We start from the raw sequence: 25,777 nt of genomic DNA, 5'->3' as shown, positions 1-25,777 counted from the left end.
AATCTGCCCAGTTTTACATTTTCTGGGAGGATTAACACTAAAATGTCCCACCTGTTCTGATATGGAGGTAATTTGGACCCGGGAGTAGGTCCTGGGCAGTGGCGTAGAAAGCGAGGTTGAGACGCAACGGTGGAAGGGGGAAAAGGTGTCCTGGCAATGGGTAGAATGGGCAGGGACACTGGTTTGCCTCATGTTGGAGCCAAAGTCTCAAGTGATTTTATGTTTCCTGCCTGGCAAAATTGTTGGTCTGGTGTTCCCAGATCTGCGAACCGGTGCAGTAACACTGGCCCACTTGTGATTCGGTGGAGGGGTATTCTACACAGATTCCACTCCGCCCAACTTGTAATCAGGCCCTCTGGGGCAGTCTTTTTTGTAGGTGGTGAAGGCGCGTGCGGCATGCTTGTGGAATGGAATTTAGCTTCATCTTTACATCATCATCATCCTTGCATTATTCCCCAGGGTTTGATATTTTCATTGGTCTTCATAAAAATCTTTTGGTCACGCAATGCATTGAGCTTCAGAATATCTCATGTTTGCAACAAACTCTTGTGTCTGCTTTGAAATGTAAACTTCTATGAAAGTGTCTGAGAGGAGCAGGACAAATGAAAACTTCTCCCCTGTGCAAATGAAGCTCTTTTCACTCTGCTTTTGTTGCACTACAATTTAATAATGTTTTAGAGGTGGGGTTTAATCACACTAGATGGAACTGATCAGGTAGATATGTGCATGTATGCAAGAAGTTCATAGTGTGCCCCGTTCGCTGTCTACCATCAGGCTGTCGTCTCTTGTTGAAGGACCCGCACTCACTTGGTGGTGGGGCCTTTTTCGCTACTTAGATACTGTAAACTGCTTAAATCTCGTCCATTATGCTAGCAGGCTGTTGCACTGGATTTTCCCTTCACTTGAGTCAGTTCTAACATCAAGATGTATTCAGGTGTATATGTACTGACAAGTACCTCATTCACTCAATCAAGAATTATATAAATTCTTTAAAAATAGACATGTTAAAGGGCGCTGCCAATACAACGGATTGCTTTATATAAACGAAAGGCAAGGTTCTCAATCAGTCATTGCACCTAGTTGCATTCAATAAATATGACACCACGTGCTAACGAGAAATACATTAGAATAGTGCATGAAGATCGCCTTTAGTTAATATAAACCTTTTCTTTTATGGCTCGCGCAAAAGCAGACTGGATCACAACACAATGACACATGCATCAACATGCCAGACATGCACACAACTCTATAAATATAGGCATTTATTGGCACGCACAGATATATAAACATACACATACTCAAAAACACTCACATATTATTTTTAGTAACACTCTCTCAATAATACTTGTAGCCATATTGCACCTGTGCCCAGTGAATGCTGAAACAGATCCTGTCTATACTGAATTTGTGTTTGATACATAAATGGATCTACCAGGGACTAAATATGACAGGATCCATACTCTGGCCGACGCTGCATTGACAAAGGGCAGAAGTCCACAAGGATCAAAGTGGAGAGCAAACAAAAATAAACTATCAATGATATGGAGTTTCTCATGCGTGACACATATGTTCCAAAATATGAAGTGACGATTCCTAACCTTAGAACTCAAAGATACTCAATTTCTAAGACAAAGGGCCTGATTTAGAGTTTAGCGACAGGTACTCCGTCACAAACATGAGGGATATCCCGTTCACCTTATTACAAGTACCATAGGATAAGCCTCTTTTAATAAGGCGGACGAGAGTAACCTGTCACCAAACTGTAAATCAGGCCCCGGGTGTGCTACGAATGGTGAATGTTACACTGGTAAGAAATTTTATTTTTGACTACCACCAGCATCTACTCCATAAATGTGGTTAGAAAGGTTAGGGTTTGACAGGGCGACACTATTCAATGTGGTGGTGTAGGGTGGATGTTTCCTGGGTCGGGAAAGGGCTATCTGTAATCAATACTCTTTCGTATGCAGGTGATGTGCCCTTCTATGATGTATATTCTTTCAAGAAGTTGTTTGTTCTTAGAGTGAGAGTTTGTTCTTGTGAACCCACGTACAGAAAATACAATAGAATTAATTTAAAGTTTCCAATGTATACTCAGAATCTGTACGCACCACCCAAAACATTTATTTTATCTTTAACAAATAATAGTCTAATATCAATAATATTTATTTATTTATTTAAACATTTGTAAAGCGCTACGAAGGCCCATGGGCATCTCAGCGCTAGTATCTGCTAAATTCAGCCCTACAGGAGGATGTCATTATTGGTCAAATAACCACGTTTTGAGTTGCAGCGTAAAGGTTGAAATGTATGCATCCGTTATGTAAATCTTAGAATTAAACTTTTCAGTTTGCCTAATGAACACTGTAATGCTTTCTTTTGCCTTATACTTTACTAAAGGTCAAGGCAGAAAGCGGTACTTGTGTTTGGGGGACACTATAAACTGAAGGCCTAATATTTAATTAAATGGGTTGCATTTATGACATATCTATCAAAATATCTACCTAAATAAGTATTGACTAGTTACTAACTTTATTTCTGTGTTCTGAAGGACACCAAGTTAAAATAATTCCTTCCACTAGTGACATCTCAATTACTTTCTTCACATGCCTTTGGATTCATTGTGACAGGAACAATGACATACTCATGCTGTGGCAGGTCTCCTCAACCACCTGCCAAGATTTCGGTGAGTGGATCCGAGGTTTAAGTAGAATACCTCCGCCACAGAACCTCACCCTCCTCTACTCATATTTCTCTCTACACATATGCCCCTCCACCCCTCCGACTACACATCAGTAAAAAGAAAAGACCTCTGGCAAAGAGCCCCCATGCAGGGCCCTTTGGGCATTGCAGCACCGGCTCATCGAGGAGCTGCCCGATCATGAAGCATGAGACCTCTTGGGGTATGGGAGGGCCTTTGCTCCTAAAAGGAGCTACTCCCTCGTTATCCTTCTTCCTTTTGACACCCACAGAGCCCCTGCCCGCCTGCCCCGCCCCTCCCCCCGTCCGGATCCCTCTTCCCTGTCTCCACTAGGAATTGTGTACTCCTTTTCTTGCCAATGATGCAAATAGGCCATTGAGATTGGGTAGCCATTGTAGTTGAAACCCACTCCACCCTCCACCTCAACAAGGAGAAAAACTTTGCTTTTTGGTAGTTTTTTAAGAGTACAAAAGATAAAGGACTTCATTAAACTAAGGTGGAGGCGACAGAATCTACGACTCTGCCACCTCAGCCTAAGCCAGCATTTCTTTTCTGGTGCTGGCCAATATGATGTCTGCCATTGTTCTCAAGTGTTTCCCACCTTAATGAGAGGAGCTGCTTGGTGAAAAAGACCAGGTATGGCTCGGCTTCCATTCCTTGGCGGTATTGCGGGCCTGGTGGCACTTTTCTTTTTCTATCTCGACAGGCGGGCCTGCATACAATTTTTATGGCCTTCCTTTTACTGCCCACGTCTAAGTGAGGTCCAAAGTCAGCAACATTGGCGAAGGCCACATTTTCAATACCAACTAACATAGAGCCACATGTACAAAGCTTTATGCCTGTTGCTACTGCAACAAATCCTTCTCACATGTACCAAACCCTATTTTGCGATTTGGTAAGCTATCACTGATTCGTAAAATGGGTTAGCGCTTCAGTATTAGGAAGGGGCATGTTAAGGGTGTCTCTTCCTAATAGCGACTCACAAGGGTATGTATGAATGTTTTGCAACCGGGTTGCAGTTGCAAAACATTCACATTTTATCACCAATTCCAAGTTGGGGTCCACAAGGGACCCCTTCCGCTTGGTGAATGTATGCGGATTTTTTTTTAAGAGCAAGCCATGGCCCACAGACCGCTGCCTACTTTTAAAAAATGAAAATAAACCTTTCATTTTTGTTTTTGAACTGCATCCCATTTCCCGGCATTAAAAAAAAAAAAGTTACTTTATTTAAAGCAAACATAGACATGGTGGTCTGCTGTACCCAACGGCCACCATCCCTGTGTTTTATAGCAATTTCCAATGTGTCGCAAACGGCGACCTACCTCATAAATATTGATGAGGTAGGTCCATCGCGATCAAAAACAGTGTTAAACTCACTTTAGTACATAGCTGTTTGTGATTTCCTAATAGCGAATCACAAAAATTAGCTATTAGGAAATCGCAAACTGGAATCTTTGTACATGTGGTTCATACTCTGTTGTATGAACATTTATCACAATTACTTATTAGATTTTTCTGCAAATACCAAAGTTCCAATATGTTTTACTTTTTTAAATTCTGTCTATAATAATTAAACCGGACGATGACATAACTCTTCTTTAAATTACTAGACCCTGTATATTGGTCCCTGAACTAAGCAGACGTCACTCACATATTTGAAGACATTTCAGTTCACCTGAGCAGTCTAAATATTTGTTTACCGCGTTGTCATCCACAGCGCAGCTCTGCAGAGTTGCATTTCAGAAAGATCAGCTGATCATCAAAAAGAGCCATGAAATTGAGCCATGAAGGAGCAGCAGTGCATGGGATTTTATTTTGGAATCTTCAAAAGCGCGAGTTCATTTCTGCTCTGATTAAGACCTGGAGATCTATAAAATGGGAAGGAAGATGTCCTTTGAAGTCAGATGTGATGCAGGACACAAGCCAGCACACAGCACATCGAGTCTCTCAGGAGGCCACCCACATTGCCACTGTAGTCAGATGACTTTGCTGTCACATCCTGAAGCCATTTCCAGAACGTGCGTGAGTTTGTATTCCATTTAAAAAGGATGGGATATATTGGGAACACACATGTGGAAACACTTTCAGGGAATCAGTTTCCATGAACTGCACAAGGAGCCAAGTGGCTTCAGATGTGGTTGCATGCCTGAGATTAGCCAACAAAAAGAACAAATCCGCCCTTTCAGCCCTTATTGCAACTTTGGAAAAATTAAAAACTGTTAATGAGTTCTGGCTACCAAAGCAAAGTGCCACAGACAAGACACGGACGCTTTCCTAAATATACTAACCTTATTAATAATATTAAAACCTCGAGGTGCGTCCTAGGGCCTCGGTTTTGGCCTTAGGTAGCCTGAAGTGCCCTATACGCTGAATACATCATATAGCTATAAGGGCAGGCCGCCTGATTCACGAATAAGCGACAAGCAGTGCTTCAAATGGGCCGGGACGGAGTACCAGCACTTTTTTCTTTTGAGAGGTAGAGTACCGGCAGTTCTCAAGAGTGACGTAATACGTTTGATTGGAGAGTACCGGCACTTCTCAGAAACAAGCAGGTACTCTGTGGTACAGAGTACCTGCACTGGCGACAAGAGATATGACCCATCGCAACACTGTGAGTGCATTTTTCCTGCACATTGATTTTGATTCACTACCAGAATGCTGAGACCTGCAATGCAACAGCTGTCATGCCTTTAGGGGGCGGCCATCCACGAAGATGGAAGGCTGGGTGGGTTGTAGATTAAACTGCAAGGACGTGGGGATAACCTATATTATTATTATAATAATGAAACACTGCTCTCGGTAAATAGCTTGCCTTCTTCCAAATTGAATCCTTCTCAGGTTAATATAAGAGGTATTGGCTAACCGGCATTTACACAAGTTTTGGGGGAGCATGGCTTCACGGAGGAACCACGTATCTGAAAAAAAATGGAAGAGAGGTCTGACCCACTTCTTGCACATCTGATTTGGCACCAATATCAAGACAAAGTTTGGTTTGCAAATGACAGTCCACAGATCTCTGCTCATGGTGAATTGGCTAGTAAGAGTTACACACACAAAACTATCCATCAGGAAATGTTTTGTTTCAACGTCCTTGTCTTCAGGATAATTTGCATAAATGACAGCTGGTGCTCAAATGATTTGATGGACCCTGAATTTTAATGCCCTCTTCATATTTTGTTAAGTGTTTTGTCAGCTGATATGTAGGCTGTCAAAAACTAACTGTATAAATTGCTATGTTAGATATGTCCTAAGCACTGCCGTACCACGATAAAAGGGATTAAGGGGTTCTTTTGTCAATAAGGTGTGGATGTCATTTACTTTAATACAGGGATCTCCAACCTTTTGTGTAATAAGAGCTACTTATGTTCAATTGAAATCATTGCGTGCTGCTTGTATTATTAGTGTTGTAATAATGATCACATTAGACAAGACTACATTAGTGGCCACCAAATGCAAGAATGCCAGCAGTGATCACCTTAGTGCATCAGGGAGGGTTGCCAGCAGTAATGTAAAAAAGGTTTTGTCTGTTTGGAATGACTCTACGAAGGTTAATCATGCCAGCACAGTGTAGTGGCTCTGGCACAAAAGTAATAATATGAGTAATAAGTCTCCCCACGTCATTATCACTCATAAATCAGCTTCAGATATATTTTGGAAATTCAGTCATTTTTCTTCAAACATCAGCTTATGAATTCTGAACAAACACACATTTTCATGTTGAATAGACAATTTGGCATACGTATATTAATTCAACCAAGCAAAAGGTTTCAAGTGAGTAGGCTGGCATGAAAACGGGAGAGCGATCTGAAAGTAGTTGACGAGTAACCAGTAGCTCGCAAGCTACAGAGGCCTGCTCTAGCAGCTCTTTCTACCATGAAAGTGACTTTCTGTGAAAGAGCCTTCATCTCGTAGTTACAGCGGGTCTTAAATATCTCTTTGGCTCGGGGCTCAGAAGCTGATATTTAGAAAGTTGAAACTGTAGTAATATGTCTAGCAATATGCCTCAATTCTCCTTGGAATCAACAGCAAAGCTTACAAAATTTAGATTAAGTTCTACAGAGAGCATTGCCCAGTGACCCTTTTTGCTCCCATTGAAGTACCTGAATGAGCCGTTTTCTACCTCTGCAAAAAATGTATCGCTGTAGCTTGAGAGGAAGGAAATGATGGCCATGTGTATCTCCCGCTGAGGATCTGTTTGAATGATCTCACTTGGCACTTTTACGCCTTGATTCACAGAGCCATCGAACATGTTGCCCGTTGTGGTAAGACTCAGGCACCGAAGTCTCATACTTTAGCCAGGCTGAGCTCAGCTTCGACGCAGTTATGTGAAAATATTTTTGTAGCTCTGGCCAGTGACCTTTTAACAAGTACTCTTCCACGTGTGCCTTTACTGTTCTGGGTACAGTCTCCATGACCTTGGACAGGGGGTTTAGTCGTAGTGCAGGACATGTTTTTCTGTTTTTTCACCACTTAAGCCTGCAGGCGTGACAGCCGCGCTCCTCTTCCCGCGTCCCTTCTGCACGTCCCATACGCCTCGAGGCCTCTCTCCCAGCCCTACACCTGAGCGGGGGCCCCTCCCACCAGATACTGTTTCTGTCCGAGCTCACTGTTCTCTTTGAGGCCAGCATCTGAGCAGCCCCCCGGCCCCAAATGCTGATCTATCCCCACGCTCGAGCCCTGGGGCCTCTAAACTTCAGTTTAGAATGACCGTGAGCTTGTTCAACACACTTGCGGTCATAGAAATAAAAAGAGGACTGCACGAACATGGTCCTCGGAGGAGAGGAATGTCTTTCACGGTTCAGTGGTTCCCAAACTCACAAACTGTGTGCTTACTGTGCGGGCCCCGGCAGGGCCAGACTGAGATCCAAAACCGGCCCTGGCAAAGTGCTCGGCCGGCCCCCTGGGGGTGCGACCGAGCTCTTTGTCGGGCCGGTTTTCGGCCGATTTTGTTACAGGGCCGATTTTGCAGCTAGGCTGCAAAAACGGCCCTGTAACAAAAACGGCCCCCAAGGCCCAAAATCGGCCCCCACCCTTGCGGCGCACCGGGGGATTGCCCGGTGCCCGCAACGGCCAGTCCGGGCCTGGGCCCCTGGCTGGTTTTGACGGCGCACCGGGGTGCCGCGCGCACAGATTGGGAACCACTGACTTAAGGGAATGAAGCCACTCTGTGGAGACCGTCAAACGTCTTTCTAATATCTTGTGCCAGACATAGCTGATCTGCTGGGCTTCTCTACACAACTTTTACCTGCAAGTAAGTGCTGTGCTTAAGAGAAATTCATGATATTGGGAGCTCCATGACGGGCTTCCTCGACCATATGTAGAATGTGTATTGCTGTTTGTGTATGTTTGCAAGCCTTACAACGCAATAAAAAGCTAACATACCTGCAATCAGAAAAGATAAGGGAGAACATTCCATGGTAAGATTAGGTGTTCAAGAGCATCAGTAAATAAAGACACTAAAGAGAAATTCCTCATGCTGCATGAAAAAACCCAAATTACTACAGGCCAAAAAAGTATAAGATTTGCCATAAAAGGATGGGTGCATTTCTGGTCGACATAGGCTACCTATCCATTACAGCATAAAACAAAAGGAATATTTATAAGAAGAGAGGAATGGTCATTACTATTATTTGGTAACTGAAATGACCACTACGATCTGGAGAGTTTCTTGAAGTTTATAAATAATACAAAAGATGAAGATGAATACCCTTGGACCCCTAATGGTTGAAGTAAACACAAATATAGCTGGTGGGGCAGAAAATTAGAGATTGTTTGTTGATTAATACATAAGCCTTCCAACTCAAACATCACAAAAGAGATATAAAGCTTGATTGCCACTACTGGGAAGAAATTAGGGAGACATCGTGAGTAAACTGTTAGGAATAAATCAGCGACACCACAAAATAGGCCTTTAAGAGTTATTTTGGATGGTGATTTTGTTCCTGTAGACTTAACTTCTCAAAAATAAATCAAATCTACGTCAACACTTTATTGGTGTTAAGGCATATTTGGTGCAAATAAAATTGGGCTCAGGAACTGGCTAATACAGACATATACATGTAACAAACATTTTAGGAAAATATTACACCGCGGAGGACTTAAACTGTAAAGGATTCATTGTTCAGACACGAGCATGCATTTAAGAATGGTAGTCCAAACCTATGATGCAATGTGGTACTTAAATATGTCCGTCAAAAATAATGTTATAAGAAAAAGGTCAGTCTAGAAAGTGAATATAAGTGTGCACTCTAAGTATCGCAGTGTTAATATTCTTGGTACTAAATATCAAGGACAACATTTTAAAAGAAATATCATGAGGTAAATAAGTCTAGTTTTTCTATACCTAACTCCACATAAATGTACCTAAGCAGTGCTTACACCTTCAGGGTACATAGAGAAGGAGTTAAGAATAGTAACTCTAGACTTGTCCATCAATAGTCGGTCCTTGTTTTGAATCTAGATATTCTTTGTGTCGATATTCAGTAGTACAATTGTTTTAAATGTAAGCTTTGCAAATGGCATTTGATTCATAAATTTACTTTAAGTTGCATGAAATTGTGAAATTTAGATAGAGATCAAATGTTTAAAGCAACAATATTTTTAAAGAAATATTAAATTAATACCAACAAGGGGACCAATTGACAAACAAAGAAATTGCTCTTGTAGTGTAAATCCCACATTTGGAGCACGTTTCTGGAATTTACAGAGTTCGTGGATTATTGCTGGGAAGATGCTACTTTTTCAGTGTAAATTGAGTACTCATTTGTGTTAACAATTACAGCTTCAATACCCTCAAAAAAGGTTTTTAGAACACCCACAAATTAACCCGTTTGTAGGTGTCTCCATCATGAAACGCCTACACCCTGCCCTTGTTAGCAGGTAAGTCACAAGTAAAATTAAATCAGGCAGGGTTACGTGTCTTTAGGTACGCACAGCATCAAGGGAAGAGAAACTGGCTCCCAAGTTTAGGCAGAGTTAATGTAAAGTAAGCCAAAGGTAAATATCAAGACAATTGACACTAAAAGTCAGGAGAAGGATATGCTTGTTAATCACTAGCTAAACATGAGCACATTAAAGTATATAAAAGAGGCTGTAAAGTCCCATAGCCAGGCATTTACCAAGTCTCCAACCGGGATTTTGGAGATTCGAAAAAGTACTAATATTGGTGCCGACGAGAGGGATCCCACTGCATGCAGGTCAGGGAAAAAACAAAGCATGCTAAGGAAAAAACATTATTTATTCAACATGTGCTGCTCAAATTAAGTTTTCGTTCCACAATAGAATTTCAGGGAACTGTTCTATTTCATTGACAGACGGCTTGGCTTATATATTCTGCAACATTTTGTTTCTGCTCTACAGCTAAATACAACAATACCAGTCCACCCATGTTAGATCACATATTGCCTATCACTACCATTTGATATCAGTATTAACTTATAATAAACAACTGAAGAAATCTGGCCACATCTGAGAGCACCGGTCTGTCTTGCATTGTCACCTGATGTTTGATTACCGCTGGGGTGACCAAAATAGAGACTTGAGGTAAATCCCACTGCAAAGTTTTTTAAACTTTTGTTGGTTTGGCCTTGTACATGATTCCTCGGCCAAACAAAAGGAAAGTTGTCACCTGGATAGCGCCCCACTTTCGGAGTTTCAATTTCTGACCCACTTAGGCAGAGGTACCTCTTCTTCAGCCATTGATAACTATAGTGTGTTGGGATCCTCAGTGGACAGACATCTTTTCATAGTCTTGGGTCGAACGGAAGGTTCACTGTTACGGGTTCTGGTGGTTCTTGTCTGGCCGTGGTAGGGGCAACCCTTCCTGGTAGCCACGGTGCTGCTTACAGTGGAATGCCTATGCAGACAATGCCCTCTGGAAGGATTCCCCCTGAAGGGAAAAAACCTCTGATGGCAACTGAAGACTCCCAGGAGGCGGAAGAGAACTGGAGCAGATGAAGATTCCAAGGGTTGTAGCAGGGCTTAGATGTTGCAGACAATGTAAGATGTCCGGAATGGGAAGAATAAGGATCAGAACAGAACTACAGGCGCCAGATCCCCCAGGGGACGAGGAAACACCAATAGGAATGAAGAATCAGCAGTAGGAGTGAAGAAGAAACCAGCAGGAGCAAAGAATGTTCCACCGCAAAAAGAAAGACAGTTCTGACCTTTATATACCCAAAGACAGGAAGTGATGAAGAGGAAGTAGTAAGCTGCCATTTTGGATAGGGGAATAGTAACAGAAAAGCATGACAGTGCCTCCTTGATAGAAAAGTGTAACAAAACCCTTCCTGTCGTATTATGGGAGAACGAAAACTACATAGGACAAGAATATGGCCCCCAAGGAGAAGAATGCCTCTAGCCCACCTGACCAGCAAAGCTAAGATTGGCCCCTTGTAAGACTCCCCAGGTTTCAGGTGAGTGTATGGAGCGTCCCACTGTACAATGTGGAACGCTAAGGAGGTTATCGCGGCTCGCTGAGCGGTTCTGTAGACCGCCCAGGAGTTAAGGGGGCGAGCTGCGGGTGCATTCACGACCCATGGTGTGACAATAGTAGTGGTGTTTTTCACAGTTTATTTATGACTGCCAACATGGATGTAATGGTTTCTTACCTTTAATCCTAGTTCTATTACAGGGAAATCCCCATTTAAATAATAAACACTGATTAGTCCTGCTCACATGTGGGTATCCCGGATCACTTCTTTACAACATATCTTCTGAAGTTTAGATGTTTGCTTTTCTTCAGTAAGGCCTGGATAAGCACTTAAGCTATTAAATGTTTAGCAGCCAATAAATGAGGCTATATTGGCCATATGCTTTACGTTGCATTTAAAAAATGGTTAATATATAATTTAAAAACCAAGAAATATTAGCTGGAATTGCATTATTTGTCCTTACAAATATCGGTCACAAACTTTTTTTAAATAAATGTTGATGAAGGAAGAGGACAATGTAAACTTCTAGGCTGCACTTCTGCAGCTATGAAAACAGAGTATATGCCTTTAACGGCTCACAGCCCACCAGTATTCCATCATGCCAACTAGGTGGCAGTTACCACAGTTCTTTTTTCTGGCTCCTGGTGACAGGATCTTGGAGCACTGAGCTCTTAATTTTTTGTCTTCTTTCTTCAAAACTTTCTCTCCGGAATGATTTGTTATTCGACGGATTTCCATTGTTTTTCTATCATTTTCTGACAGGAAGGTGTTTTTTCTCGTCAAATAAAATGTCATCTTTATTTGACAAATGCCCTGCCATTGGCTGAAAGAAGGCCAAATCAGATCCTCAAGATGTATGCATCATCTGCCTTCTGGATAGCAACATCTCTGACTGATGTCAGCACTGCAGGTCCTTTTCCCGATATACCCTAAGAGACAGGGAGAGATCCACCTTCATGGAACAGAAGAGTGACGCAGACAACAGGAGGCACACCCAAAGGTGGGACGTTGCATGAGCCCAGAGAGGGCCTGTCCTTTACCAAGGCTCTTCCACATTCCTTTGAGGACTCCAGGAGAGGGAGATCCATAAAAAGAGAACATCTTTAAAAACAATGTAATTACAGGTCGATGGCGAGGACATAAACGTCCAGACAAGGTACAGTGCCTACATGCTCGGCCTCGAGAGCTGGATCAATGTCGAGAAAGAGACAAGATTTAATGGATTTGTCAATCCTTGATGTTGCTATACCATTCTTCAGTTATATTGCTGAAAACAGATCTATTATGGGTTCCTCTAATTTCAACATTCCTGGCTAAAGCACGCATTTTGCTGATTCTGGCGAATTTACACTGGTATAATAAAGATGCAAATGTAACTATCACATTTGTGAAGACAAATTCAAACATTGTCCAGCTTGTCAGGTTTTTTGTTTTTTTAAAGCTATGCCTCAACTATTTGTTTCTTCGGTTGTACAACTATGGGAGGCTAAAACAGACTTGTAAGAGTCCCAAAAGGTGTTGATTCACCTTTGTAGAGTGCCCTAATGGAGGGACTGTACATCCTGCGGTCCTCAAAGTGTTCACTCACAGGTTTTTTGTTTTTTTTAGGAATTTCAAATATGAAAGTGTTCACTCACAGGGTTTTTTTTTTTTAGGAATTTCAAATATGTAATTCACTCAAAAGCACTATCTTAATGGATTATATATTTATTAGATATCTATTTATTTCTGTGTTGAGATGAAATCTCAGTCAGACTCCGTGTATTGTTCCTGTGAGAGAGCATAATGAAGCATCTTTTAAGTCCTAAAACTCTAGTAGGTGAAGGTTCAACAGACAGCATCCTGTTATATCGTCTAGCTTGCCGTCATCTGATGCAAGTAATTGTGTATGGGGGGTGTGTGTAATAACTTGTAGTTCAGCTCTCTTTCTCATCCATACACATATCTACCCATATTCTGGAAAAAGATACGAAGGCTAGTTGACCCGAATGTATATTGACACTTTCCACCTACACACATGTTTCCTGGTCACTGAGACCCAAGCTCGAAGGCGATGTTATTCAAATCTCACTATTTTTTTCTAATCACTATGTTTCTCAGTCTTCTGTTTCCAGCATTCCTCTTAGGTGGAGTTATATTTGCATATTGTCAATGAATGGCTTCAAATGATCTCCACATAAGATCAACAGAACAGGGGCCTCAGTACATTGTTCATAGAGTTAGCCATGTTAATCCGCTTCATTGCATCCTAATATTTTATAGACTCAATGCCTTTTTAGCATGTTGAGTCTATGGACTTTATGGTTATATACACTTTAAAAAGAAGCTTTTTTAAATGTTACAATAATGTACATATTATTATCCCAGCAGAAATAAGATTTTCTGAGAAATAGTTAGGCAGATTCCATATGAATAGCCCTTTTATTTTCTGGCAAAATATGACAAAATTGGTCGATTGTGAACATCAGAATTTCATGCCTTAATGACATGTACTCACCATCCCTCATCACCAAGACATGAAAGTAATCTTAATGTAAACCTTTTGTGCTTTATACACATTTAAGAAAATGATCAACAATGGTATTATAAGCTGTATATGAAAGGAGTATTACCTGAGAGGCGCCTTGGCACATCCGTGATGGCAGGAAGTCCTGTGCCTCGAGAGGAGGAAAGGGGGGTTGTGGAATGAATGGAAGGCGAGGTCATCTGGCTCAAGTAGGCTGGGTAGGACTGGTCGTAGGACCACGGAGGGGAGGACTGGGCCTGTCTGGGATCTAAAAACAGAGAACAGGATACAGTTTTAGAACACACAGCAGTAGTCGGTCAATCTTTCGGTTTATGTTTACATTTAAAAGCACTAATGTAATGGTCTTGCGCCACATCATGCACTAGCCTCCTACAGTACACTCAGTTATTTCATCAAACAGTAGATAAAAAGAATAGAAAATAGAAAGTGATGGCACTGCTAATTTGGATGTGTGGAACATGCTACCACTGCCTCATTTGTAAGAACTTCAAAAAGTGCCACTTAAAGCATTCGCTAAGCAAGTCGGGATGAAAACCGGTAAGAAGTGAGCTGCCTGAGATCTAAATCATAAGGTAAACTATAAGGAGTTATTACCTAGAATGGCTTAATTGACTCCCGCTGCACATGGACTTTGTGCTGAGGCTGTTGGCCCCCAGACCTAGCTTCTGGACAGGCCCGGCTTGCAAAGCCCACAGGTGACCAAACCTCATGTGTGGCCAACCTGTAGTGTATGAATTTTAGCTGTTTCGCAGTAGGGGTTGGCCACAGATCGAGGGTTCGTCAAAGCCCTCCACCAAAGTTACCAAATAGCTACGCGGACATTGGCCCCTTTTATTTTAATTTTTTTATCATTAGAACATTTTAAATATCGTTTTTTTTAATTGGGTTCGAGACCCCAAAAGATCTGCGTAAATGTCTATTTTAATTTAAGCAGGTGGATTGTGTGTCGATACACATTTGTATGTGTGGGTAAACATATACATCACTCTAATCACTAGTATATGCAGTAGACCTTTCTACTCTCTACCATTCCTATGTGACTCTTAGAGTATATCCATGTCTATCCCTTCCCTATGTATATAGAGATAACTCTAATCACTAGTATATACAGTAGACCTATGTACTATCGAACACTCCTATGTAACTCTTAGAGTATATCCAGTCATATCCCTCCCCTATGTATATAGAGATAACTCTAATCACTAGTATATACAGTAGACCTTTGTATTATCTACATATCCTATGTGACTCTTAGAGTATATCCACTTGTATCTCCTCCTTGTGTGACTTTACATCTTGTACCTTTGCAATTTTTTTCTGTTTGTATCCTTTTTGTAACGCATGTAATCCTAAATCCTTATGTTTTGCAACTGGTTCTTATGTAAAGCGTTCTGACACCTTCGGGTAAAGTTCGCGCTATATAAAATCGCATAAATAAATAAATAAAATAAATATATATGTATGTATGAAGCACGCACAGGCAAAAATAACTGTTTGCTTTCTACACAGAGTGCGTATTTAAGATAAAAAAAATTAATGCATGGTAATTCGGTATGTACATTTGAGATGCAAAAGCCCTCATGAAGTTTAATGTAAGCACTCCATAGGAGGTGGAATGATACATTAAACAGCCAGTAGCATGAGATGAGAAAGAAATACTTACTCTTAGCTGAGGCAAAGTTCAATCTATGCATATTTTAAAAAGAATTGATGGCTGTAGGTCTGCAGACAGATGGACTGCCCCACCAGGCCTAAAACTTATTTTCAATGGAAACTCAGACTGGCCTTAAATCGGAAAAGTTGTTTGTTTTCAGTAAACGTCTCTAAACTTAAATCACAATTGAATTCAATAGGCTGCCATTATGCAGGAGTGAAGCAACTGCTTTTATATTTTACTGGAGTGTTTTGTGCAGATATTCACAAATGTGTTTTCTCAAATTCTTCATTAAACTATTTTTAATGTGAAGGTTTGAAGCAGGCGTCATTGAAAGGAAAGTGCAGCAATCTCTGGGCTTCAGGAAAACGCGCCTTCTTAAACTGGTCACTTTTCCATAAAGCCCTATAGTTGAAATTTCTCTTATTTCTTCTTTTATACTGTCTGCTCCAACATGGTTTGTTTCAAAAGGTGTCTGGGAAGCAGAAATCTCCCTGTAGGGACAAGCTCGATAAAAAATGACAACATTTTTTGTTAATAAGGGTTTCTAGCACTTTGTAGTAATGCCTTTCCGTGCACAGCATAAGTGTTTAACAAAAACCACCTTTGTGAAAAGCTGAAGGGAACTTGATCATTACACTTAATGGACTCGTGTTCAGCAGTTTCACAATTTAAATGGTATGGCTTGGCTGTGATTCAAATCAGCATGACTGTGAGCCATTATGTCTGCTGTTTGTAGTCACTCCTGCCCCCTACTATTAGTCCAATTTAGTGTTCACAGGTAGAAGATTGTGTGCCTTCAATTAGTGCAAGGCAATCTGAGGCAAGAATCACAGCTCAGACCTATGCATGCTCAAACTCAAGCCTAAATTGGGAGAACAATGCATCTCTTTCGAGAGGTGACTAGGCCTAAATGAAGCTTCTGTTACACAGCCCAAAGCTACCAGGACCAATCAAGATGGAGGTGGTCAAAAAGACGCTCAATCTCCTCTCGGCGGTCAAACGACTGCGCCTTTCCTTGTATTTGGTCTCTCTACTTGGGTCCTTTCAGCTTTCGGTACAGTGGATAAAAATATCTTCGGCATAAAAATGGGAGTTTTGAGGTATCATAAGGTCAACGCTGCTGTCCACGGCAAAAGGTGTTTATTTTTAGTAGGCCCTTCCTGTTGAAACACATGCCAACAAAGGCTGCTCAGGTGTGACCCTAGTATACACTGAGTAAATACTCAGAAAAACATACTGCTTTAAAGAAAAGCATAACACATGGTGATTACTTCTTTTCTACATACCGCTGTAGCTGTAAGTTTTCGAAACACCAATTGTAGACAGTCCCAATACTTACAGTGGGCTTTGGGTCAGTCCATTGGTTGTCACCGGTTGGCTTTCTTGTCAGTCTCACTTGCATGCTTCTTACTCAAGGTATTTCTTTCTCTCCTTTTGTTTTCCCTTCCCTGAAGCATAACAACTTCGCTATCTTTTTGATTGTAAGAATTGTGGATGGCTTGTGTCCACTGCTCACTGTCAGGGAACTACTTTTTCACTTTGTTTTCAGCTCTGAATGGGAGTGCTTGTGTTTTCTTGCTCTTTCTCCGAGTTCCTCGTGAGCTGCTCCTCCCCCTCCCCCCTGGACTCTCTGTCTTCCACTTCCACAACCAGTTTATGTGTTGTTTCTCTCAACAGCGCTTATTTGCTTCACCAACCAGCATTAATGATACAATTTGCCTCAGGACAGGGGTGCCTAATGTAGGTCCAGAAGAGCTGAATCCAGTGCTTCTCGATGTACACTATGCATCACGGCCATAAGAAAAGAGAGGCCCAAGTCAAGTAATAATTGGGAAATCTGCACCCGCAGGTTTACAAGCTAGCATGGGTGCAGATTTCCAAAATGTTAAGGTTTGTCAGGGTATGCCATAGGCCAACTGTCTTTCCTACCCCTGTTTCTGAGATTTGGCCAGAGGGCAGGGTTGGATTGGGATCAGAAATCGGCCCGGACACACCAAAAAAAAGTGGCCCACATTTGCCTATTGCCTTTCCGCAAAACACTGCTTCAGTGAAGTTTCATGAAAAGAAAGGGGGTGGGGGCATGTTTTATTAACTTCACTTAGATTTTTAAAAAATGCACAGATTAGTTCACACTGCTTAGCCACACATGAATGCAAGTGAGACCACTTCTGCTCAGGCCCGCTGCCCACACTCAATCAGCATACATTAATGGGCCGGCCCAGCGAGAGAAAGGGAGTGACACCTCCGCCCATCTGCCTCTAGAAAGGACTCTCAGGTCCCCATATGGGCCGCTGGCGGCATCCTAACCGCACAGACAGCCTCCAGGCTGCCCAAAAAAAAGCAGCCTACAGCTAGAACTCCGCTAACGGCCCTTCGGCCATTTGCCGAGTGCCCGCATTACCAATCCGACCCTGCAAAGGTGAGACAATCCGCCACTTTAAGGATTGGGTAACTATGCAGTTGTACATTTTTTTTCTCTGCATTAAAAAGCACATCTGCACGTGGAGAAACTCCTCTACTAAACCCCAAGAAGTATCCACAAGCTAAGGTGCTTTCGAGTCCTACATTTGCAAGCATTTTTTGACTAAGTGTTTTTTTTTTAAGATTGGGTGTTACTAACAATGTAAGTGGTAACCCCTCTGCCCCTACCAAGGGAGCACTCATGTCCACAATTTTTTCATAAACTTAGGACAGCAGAACACTGATCCATCTGGCAGACTGTCTGCCATCTCAAGTGGAATGTACTCTCCGAAAATTAAGCAAGGCCTGACTCTGTGAACATGGGTTTAGGAACTGAGAGCATACATTTCACTTTTTTCACCCAGAATACTGCTAAATGGAGAAAAAGTTCGACGAAACACCATGAAAGCATGACAAAGTCATTGTAAGCACTATTTCCCACTGAGTGTTATGTGGTGCACGTATGCAGAAGAGCTTCCCTTGTGCTGATGAAAGAGCACATCTGGGGGCCAGGTCCGCCCCCTTCTTCATTAGCTTTACCTTGGTTGTCCTACTGAGTGATTCTGCATAGAGTGTTCATGCAGTCTCAGGGACAGTGTAATGGGAAGTGCTTGTGTCATTTAATCTTTAATTTGGGCAGTGCAGTTTCCAGGCACTACAAAGACAAATGCTACTTTCTTCGCGTTTCATGTCGTTCTTAGTTGCAGTTTTTGCACCTATCTACACACCTAGGAAATGCCGACAGAATTGGGAAAATGTATGTTTTGTGTGCATTAAGTCTGTCATAGTGTTTGTGAAAAAAATCATCATGAATTGAATGCCTGCCTGTGAACTGCAGCTTTACTCACGCGTTAGATTGTAATGCTGGCCTGGGGGTATATCATAGTGACTTTCACCACTGATTGTGCTACTGATTGTGGAACCTAAGGTCATATCCATAGCATGGGCATCTCCCTGCTGCTCACACATGGGAAGAGTTCATGTTCAGTTTAACTGAGTAAATGCAATGTTTGTTACTGGGGCGTTTCATTCCCTGTGCTGCATAACCAATAGGAGTGCATTTTTATGATGATGAGTCAATATTACGCATCCACCAAAGAATGAGTGTGCTTGTTTAGGTGCATGCTCATGTTCACATTTACAATCTAAAGATAAATGTGGCACATTATTTAGGGCGTGATAACGAGTATGGTGGTCCTCTGGCCGTCCCACCACTGCGTGTCCGACCGCAGTATTCTGAGTGTGGCTGTTTGGTCACCACAGGACTGCTGCCTCCGCCGGGAGCCAGGATCCCGCGGCCGTGGCACAGCGGTCGGAGCAGTTATATACCGCCAATGCCACAGCGGCACCGCCGAGTATATTATGGTTTGCCTGTCCACTGCCCCTTTTATAGCGGACAGCCTCCCATAAAAAGAGGCGGCGGGACTCCTGCAGCTCGTGGAGGTGCAGGCAGGGGGGCACATGCTGTGCCTCCTGGAATTGCACCCCCGTTCCTGCACGGTGTGCATGCATGACATGCAGTCAGCGCTCTCATGGTGGCGGTCTGCATGCACCGCCGTGAGCCTGCCGCCTGTGCTGGATTCAACTCTGAATCCGGCAGGCGGGTGCACTACGGCCTTGGCGGTCCTCTTGTGGGCGTGGCGGTCCTACAGGAGAACCGCCAGAGTCAAAATAAGGTCTATAGTCGCGTACTGATTGTGAGGTGCACATGCTAATGTATGGAAAATGTAGAAGGCACAGATACGCACAAGCAATGCTTAATGTGTGCAATTATTAAAATCCGGAGATGTGCATATGGAAACATTTAAATTGTGCAAATAGCCACAAAGGATTACGTGATGCTGTGCACCAGTTTACTTGCACCATCTCTGTCTCAATTCATGAAACTGCTTTCAGAAAGCCTTTGAAGTAGGTTAGCAAAATGTCCAATCTGTGTATGCTTTAATGTATATGAACGTTTTATAGAGCGATGTGTGCTTCTTTTCACATGCTACAAAGCGCTGTATTAAAATTGATGAATAATTTGTGGCTCCTAATCCTGCGTTGTACATTTAAAAGATACTCCTCCGGTTTTACAATGAATTCCAAATTCAGAAATATGAATATTTAAAAATCTACAAAGTAATTGTCAAAATTTCGAGTGATGTTATGCCTCTATAAAACTTCCAAGGTCTTCCTTTTATGGCCAACGGCGTAGTTTCAGGGGGGTGTTTGTGGTGTTACACCCCCCCCCCCCTAAAAAATATATTTTTACTAAATAGCTGGGTACACGTGCTTTCAGTCGGATATGGCGAAGTGTCTGTTGGTTCTCACCTGGGATTTTTACATACCCACATTGACAAAAACACGCATACACACACACACGCATACACACACACACGCATACACACGCACGCACACACACGCACACACGCGCGCACACACACACACACACACACACACACACTCTCTCTCTCTCTCTCCTCCATCTGTTTTGAAGGCCTTAAAAAATGTTTATTAGTATGAAAAGTTTTGTGTTCTAAGGGGCCTTAACAATACGCCCTCCTCTCTCTTTCAAGTGTCCCTTAAGCCCCCCTTATGTACAACTTCTCATGTAATGTGTTTTAAGAAGATATCCCAGCGTGATTGTTGGGAAATCCGCAGCTCCCCTTCTCCCCCCTCACCACCACCTTACTGGCCAAGCTACGCCCCTGTTTATGGTGCATTGGTACTATTTAAGAAACCACATCAAGGGCTCAGTGTGCTAAGCAGCAGATCCAAAGTGACAGCACTGGAGGCTGCAAGGGACAGCCGGCTAGAAAGCGTATCCTAGTCGTCCGGGCCCTACACATCAAGTCATTCAGAATCCCCTTTCAGCTGTTGATGTTAATTGTTTCATGTTAAAAATAGCCCATTTGCTGTTCGTCCTCCCTTTCCTCTTCTTATTTGTAAGGTCAATTCATGAAAGTGGCCTCTGTTCTATTGGCTGCATACAAGGTGTACCAAGTGCACCCGGCTGGCCACCTCCCATTGACATTAAACACTGCGGGTTCACTCAGTGCTAAGAGACTGAGGCCTTCAAAGTTACAACCCCGCCCCAAGTGAACTGTTTAATGATGAACACCGATTATCCAGTATATCATGATAGAAGTATTAGGGGGCTGTTGGGGCCAACCTCTTAAATATCAGCATTCAATGTAAAGTCTATATAGCCATGTTTGCAGTATGAGGGTCTATTGGTCCAGTGATGCTTGTCATTCTACCTAGACCGCAGTGGTGGCTCGCTGAGGGAGTGCTGCGGGCGGTGGAGGAGCAGGATGCAGGATGGGGGGGGGGGGGGGGGGGGGGATATTGGACTCGGACATATAACGGACATGAGTAAGGTAAGTAATTAAATAAATAAAACTATTTACCTACATTGCCGAGTTGGCGATGCAGGGAGCCCAAGGTAGATAGTTTTATTTATTTAATTACTTGGCTTACTCCTGTCCGTCGTATGTCCGAGTCCACTACCCCCCACCCTGCCCCTCACCTGCTCCGTCCACCGCCCCCAGCACTCCCTCGACGAGCCGCCACTGCTAGACAGTGTTTAGTGCGCGATTTCTTGCTTGCATTAGGGCTAACACTACCCCCTACCCTGCCCCTCACCTGCTCCGTCCACCGCCCCCAGCACTCCCTCGACGAGCCGCCACTGCTATACAGTGTTTAGAGCGCGATTTCTTGCTTGCATTAGGGCTATGGCACCCTTGCTCTGTCTGCGAGTGTAAGCTTTCTCCCAAACACTCAACAAGGACAAAACCGGTAACAGTGGTGCAATCTTCTGTTACTCACAAACAAGTGCATCACCGACAGCAGCAAGTCAAGCATAACTCTCAGAGAGAAGCAGGTATGTAATGGGCAGAAGAAAATGTGTGGTAACAGTGGCCTACACTGTAGACTCATGACCCTAAGTGTATGCAGACAGGAGTGTGGGAGGCAGAGGCCTAATACTAGGCCCTTCTGTCCATTACAACGTGTTAGAGAGTGGGTGTGAGTAATGTGTCGGAGTAAGATGGCAGGAGGGAGAGTGGGGTAAGAGGCCTGCTCGGAGCGTTGGGACAGAGTTCTGCTGCGGGGACCTCTTTCATACTCTAGAACTCTTCCTTTGTTCCTTGCAGCATCTCCAGCCCCTTGTACTCTTGATAGCTCAGTCTTCTGGAAGTCCCTTTACCTGCTCTAATTCAGCCAAAGGTAGCTCTTACAGGTGACCTTTACTTGCCACCACATGGCCTGCTGCTCTCATGGGATCTTAGCATTATCCCAAATATCTATATTCAGGTACAGTTTCTACCCAGTGGCAGTCGGTAAATCCAGAGCCTGGGTAACTATAAGACCCAAATGTAAGTATCTGGCTATTGATTCATTTATCTACAACTGATTCTGTCTTGCATATTTAGTGAGAGTTGTCAACAATCTTTCCAACCACTCCGCTGTACTATCCAACAATAACATGTTATCTAAATAAAGCAAAGCCAGGATTCTAATGAGTTCTTAATTGTGGCGGATTGGTTTTGCTGAGACTCAAATGGGATAAAAAATCACTAGTATATTTATGAATTAAATATGAGGGCAAGGCACATCCTTGCTTAGCTTCAGAGGAGTAGTATATATTTTTGGGCATCTCTCCTACTGCCCGGTTTTTAATTGCTGTCCATGTCTTCACATGCAACTGGGATGAAATATGGACTTGACATTGCTATTTCATGTAATTTAGGCTACAACTTTTCATGCGATACATTACGGAATGCTTGAGTGACGTTGATAAATGCACAACGGAGAAACGTGCCTCCCCAGACACCAGAATTACTTATCAGCAAAGTTAAAATTGTGGGTTGCAGAATAGCCCTCCCTTAAACCCCTCTAGAATGGGGAGATGATCCTACTATTGTTTGTAGAGTTAAAGAGTTCATCGAAGATCACCCCGGAAAAGAATTTGCACAGTGGATGTAACATGGAACATATGTGGTGGTTTCCTATATCTTGTCCAGGTCCTATTTATGAGTTATCATGATACTACCTCCTCTCCAATTATTAGGTATTTTGTCAATTCTTAAAAATCCAACAAATGTGTCAATTTATTAAATTAAAGCCCGCCATTCCAGGTTGTGTCTTATTGATGATCCTTTGCCCTGAGATCATGATAGATAACTTTGTACAACATACCGGTTTCCAGTTCTTTCCTTTACCTCTGATCTGGTACAAATTAGTGAGGTATATTCTTACCAGCAGCGGCCTGCTGTATGGGCTGAGTGACCACCCCCCCCCCCCACCTTTTTTTCCAGAAAGAAGAGTGTCTGTCAGGCTGAACAAAGGTCAGCCTGACAGACACTCTTCTTGTTCAGGGCAGGCTAAATGTGCAGACTCCTGGCTGCCTGAGTTGAAGTTTTCCAGCCTGAGGATTTCACAGCCCTGTGGGCGTGACCAAAGCAGCCTGGCAAAAGTGCCTCGTAGCCCTCCCCCTCGTGACAAGGAGGAGCATCACTGACTGCCTCGGACCTGGGCTCTTCAGTTTTAAGCCCTGAAGTGCCCAGGCCAGAGTGTCAATCAGTGACACCTCGTTACAGAGAGGGGTGGGATCAATAGTCTCATTGACCCCATCCCACTCTGAGAAGAGTGAGAGACTGCTTCCTTCCCTCATTTGCTGGCTTAGGTCAGCCAATGACGGGAGGCAGCAGTCCCAACCCTCCAAGGACCTCTGAGGCTTTCTTCTCAGAGAGCTGCAGTGAAGGTAGGTTGTATGTGTGTTTTTTATTCATGGTGCACGCGTGTACGTATGTATGTGTATTTGTGAGTGCATGTTGTGAATGGGTGGGTGTTTGTGTGGTTGTGAATTAATGGATGTGAATCAGTGTGTATGTGTGCGTGTGTTGCACCTCCCTGGTAAAATTACCGCCCACCACTGATTCTCACCACATCCTTTTGCTTATGGATTAGCTTGGCATAAGCAGTTCTCAAGTCATACGACTATCCATGCTCTCCTCAGGTTTACATAACTTTTTGTTATTTTGAGTTCTAACTGCTTTACTTCGGACTACTAAAAGTACTGGCAGTTATTTTAAACTGGAAACAATTTTTTAGAGCTTGTTGTACCAATCAAATATCTTCAGCTGTCTCTGGAGGCAGAAATGACCCAAAAGTGCCCTTTGGTACTCCTCCTACGGTGTCTTCTGTGGCTGACACACTAGGATTACAAAATCTGTTTGTGAACAGATACTTTGAATGCCCGAAACCTCATTTATAATCCACTGTTAGTATTAAGAAAACAAGATCAATATTTCTTAAAGCTTTCTTTGGGTTTTCTACTGTTTCCTTTTTAAATTCTATTCTAACACCATTATTTTCTCTTTAGATTCGTTTTTCATTATCATATTTTTGAAGCTTTGTGCGTTGAGAGTGCTTTTATTACTTGTTCCATTTTTGTTTTGATTTCCATAACACACTCCTTACTAAATGTGTTCATGTGACTATCGCTTTCTTCTCTGTGATGATGGTGCAACAACCTCCTACCTGATATTAAAGTCCAGTCGAGAAACGAGTGAAAGTTGTCACAAACCCTAGTAATATCTGCTTGAGTGTCATTCCCGAATCTACCATTTACATGGCCAAGATTGTGCTTCTCAAATACATTTCTTACAGACGACAGTAGTGTTTCACATAACCACACAATGTGGATTCTAGCATGGCAGTTTTGTATTACAGTCCAGTGCAATGTAGACATTTACCTGCCCAAGTGTCATTTTTATATTTGAGCATCAGTGATCAAACCATAGCTTGGCATTTTGAAAAACAACTATTATAACTGAGCTGAATGCCGGCAGGCGTATTCAGAATCGTATATATCTGCACTAAAGCATATATGGCACAGAAAGTGTGATAGGCACTTTGACCTGACCTGACTTTGAACTAGTGCATTTTCACTTGAGTTAGGATTTTGCACAGGCATTTATTTTGTGGGGCTCACTATTTGAGGTAATCGCTGCATCTTCTGTGGCTTACATATTTGTTAAATCTGTATGTTTGCATCTGATACATCATTTATTTATCACCATGGACATTATTTTCTTTATTGGAGAAAAATACTGATAACACTCTCACAGACTGCAACTCTGGGACATTTCACTAATGTCCACGAATGGCAAAGAGAGCCCTTCACTGATGGGCCAGGAGACCAACAGTCTGAGCGCAGCACACTGGCTATGAGCAGTGGCGGCTGCCACCGAGTATTACGGGTGAGGCGGGTGTGGAGGGGAATAGAAAAATAAATTATAAGTGACATACCTTGCTGCTGGCCACAGCCTCACCTCCGGAAGCAGGAAGCACACACAAGCTCCCCTAAACCAATCACAACTCTTCTGTCACCATGACATCAGCATTGTGATTGGTGTGAGCCTGTGCATGTTCTCCACGCAGGCTGTGCAATACAGCTGGTGGAGAACATGCAAAGTGCGCGTGAGTGTTTGGCCAGCCAAACTGTCATGCACACTTAAGTGACCCACCACTCCTCCCCTGCTGGCTGTGACGACAGCCCGGCCTCGCCCCGTAAACCTGCCTCAATACATAAAAATAAAATGATAATATAATGTTATTATCATTTTATTTTTACTTTTTGGACTGCTCAACGAGTAGTGGAGCAGCGCTCCTCCCTCTCAGCGGAGGAGCCGCCGCTCGCTTTGAGCTTAAACCCTTGCCTGCGGGGCTAATTCCCCCGCTGTGCTGGGGGGGGGGGTGCGCACAGCGCCCCGTTGCTCATTGCTCGTCATGGCCACACCCGTTTCTTCAGAATGTTCAGCACAGCGGGGAAATTAGCTCCACGTGCAAGCGTTATGACCGTTATGACGAGCTGAGCATGAGCACACGGCCACTGTGGCTCATGACGAGCTGAGCTCGTCATGAGCATGAGAGGGGTTAAAATCGGAATATGCAATTTCTTCTGTCCCTATTAACATTTAACATAGAACAGAATGCTCTGGTTACTCAAAGCCTGA

General features: G+C 43.0%; 2 protein-coding genes across 9 annotated transcripts in view; one reads left to right on the top strand and one right to left on the bottom strand.

The window, feature by feature from the left end:
• Positions 1-25,777, top strand: part of SUPT3H (SPT3 homolog, SAGA and STAGA complex component) — a 2,933,604-nt gene that overhangs the window by 476,963 nt on the left and 2,430,864 nt on the right. The gene's annotated exons all lie outside the window — the stretch shown is intronic.
• The window catches only part of RUNX2 (RUNX family transcription factor 2), a 372,515-nt gene that overhangs the window by 4,983 nt on the left and 341,755 nt on the right, over positions 1-25,777 (bottom strand). For all 8 annotated transcript variants that reach the window (XM_078647620.1, XM_078647626.1, XM_078647623.1 and 5 more), the window contains one exon: positions 13,743-13,904. In XM_078647620.1, the coding sequence (XP_078503746.1) occupies positions 13,743-13,904 (162 nt within the window). The remainder of the gene's footprint in view (positions 1-13,742; positions 13,905-25,777) is intronic.

This window comes from Lissotriton helveticus, chromosome 6 (assembly GCF_964261635.1).
Source record: "Lissotriton helveticus chromosome 6, aLisHel1.1, whole genome shotgun sequence".
In the NCBI taxonomy this organism is placed as follows: Eukaryota; Metazoa; Chordata; class Amphibia; order Caudata; family Salamandridae; genus Lissotriton; species Lissotriton helveticus.
Note: the sequence above shows the minus strand (reverse complement) of the source record. Positions and strands in the feature narration are given on the sequence as shown.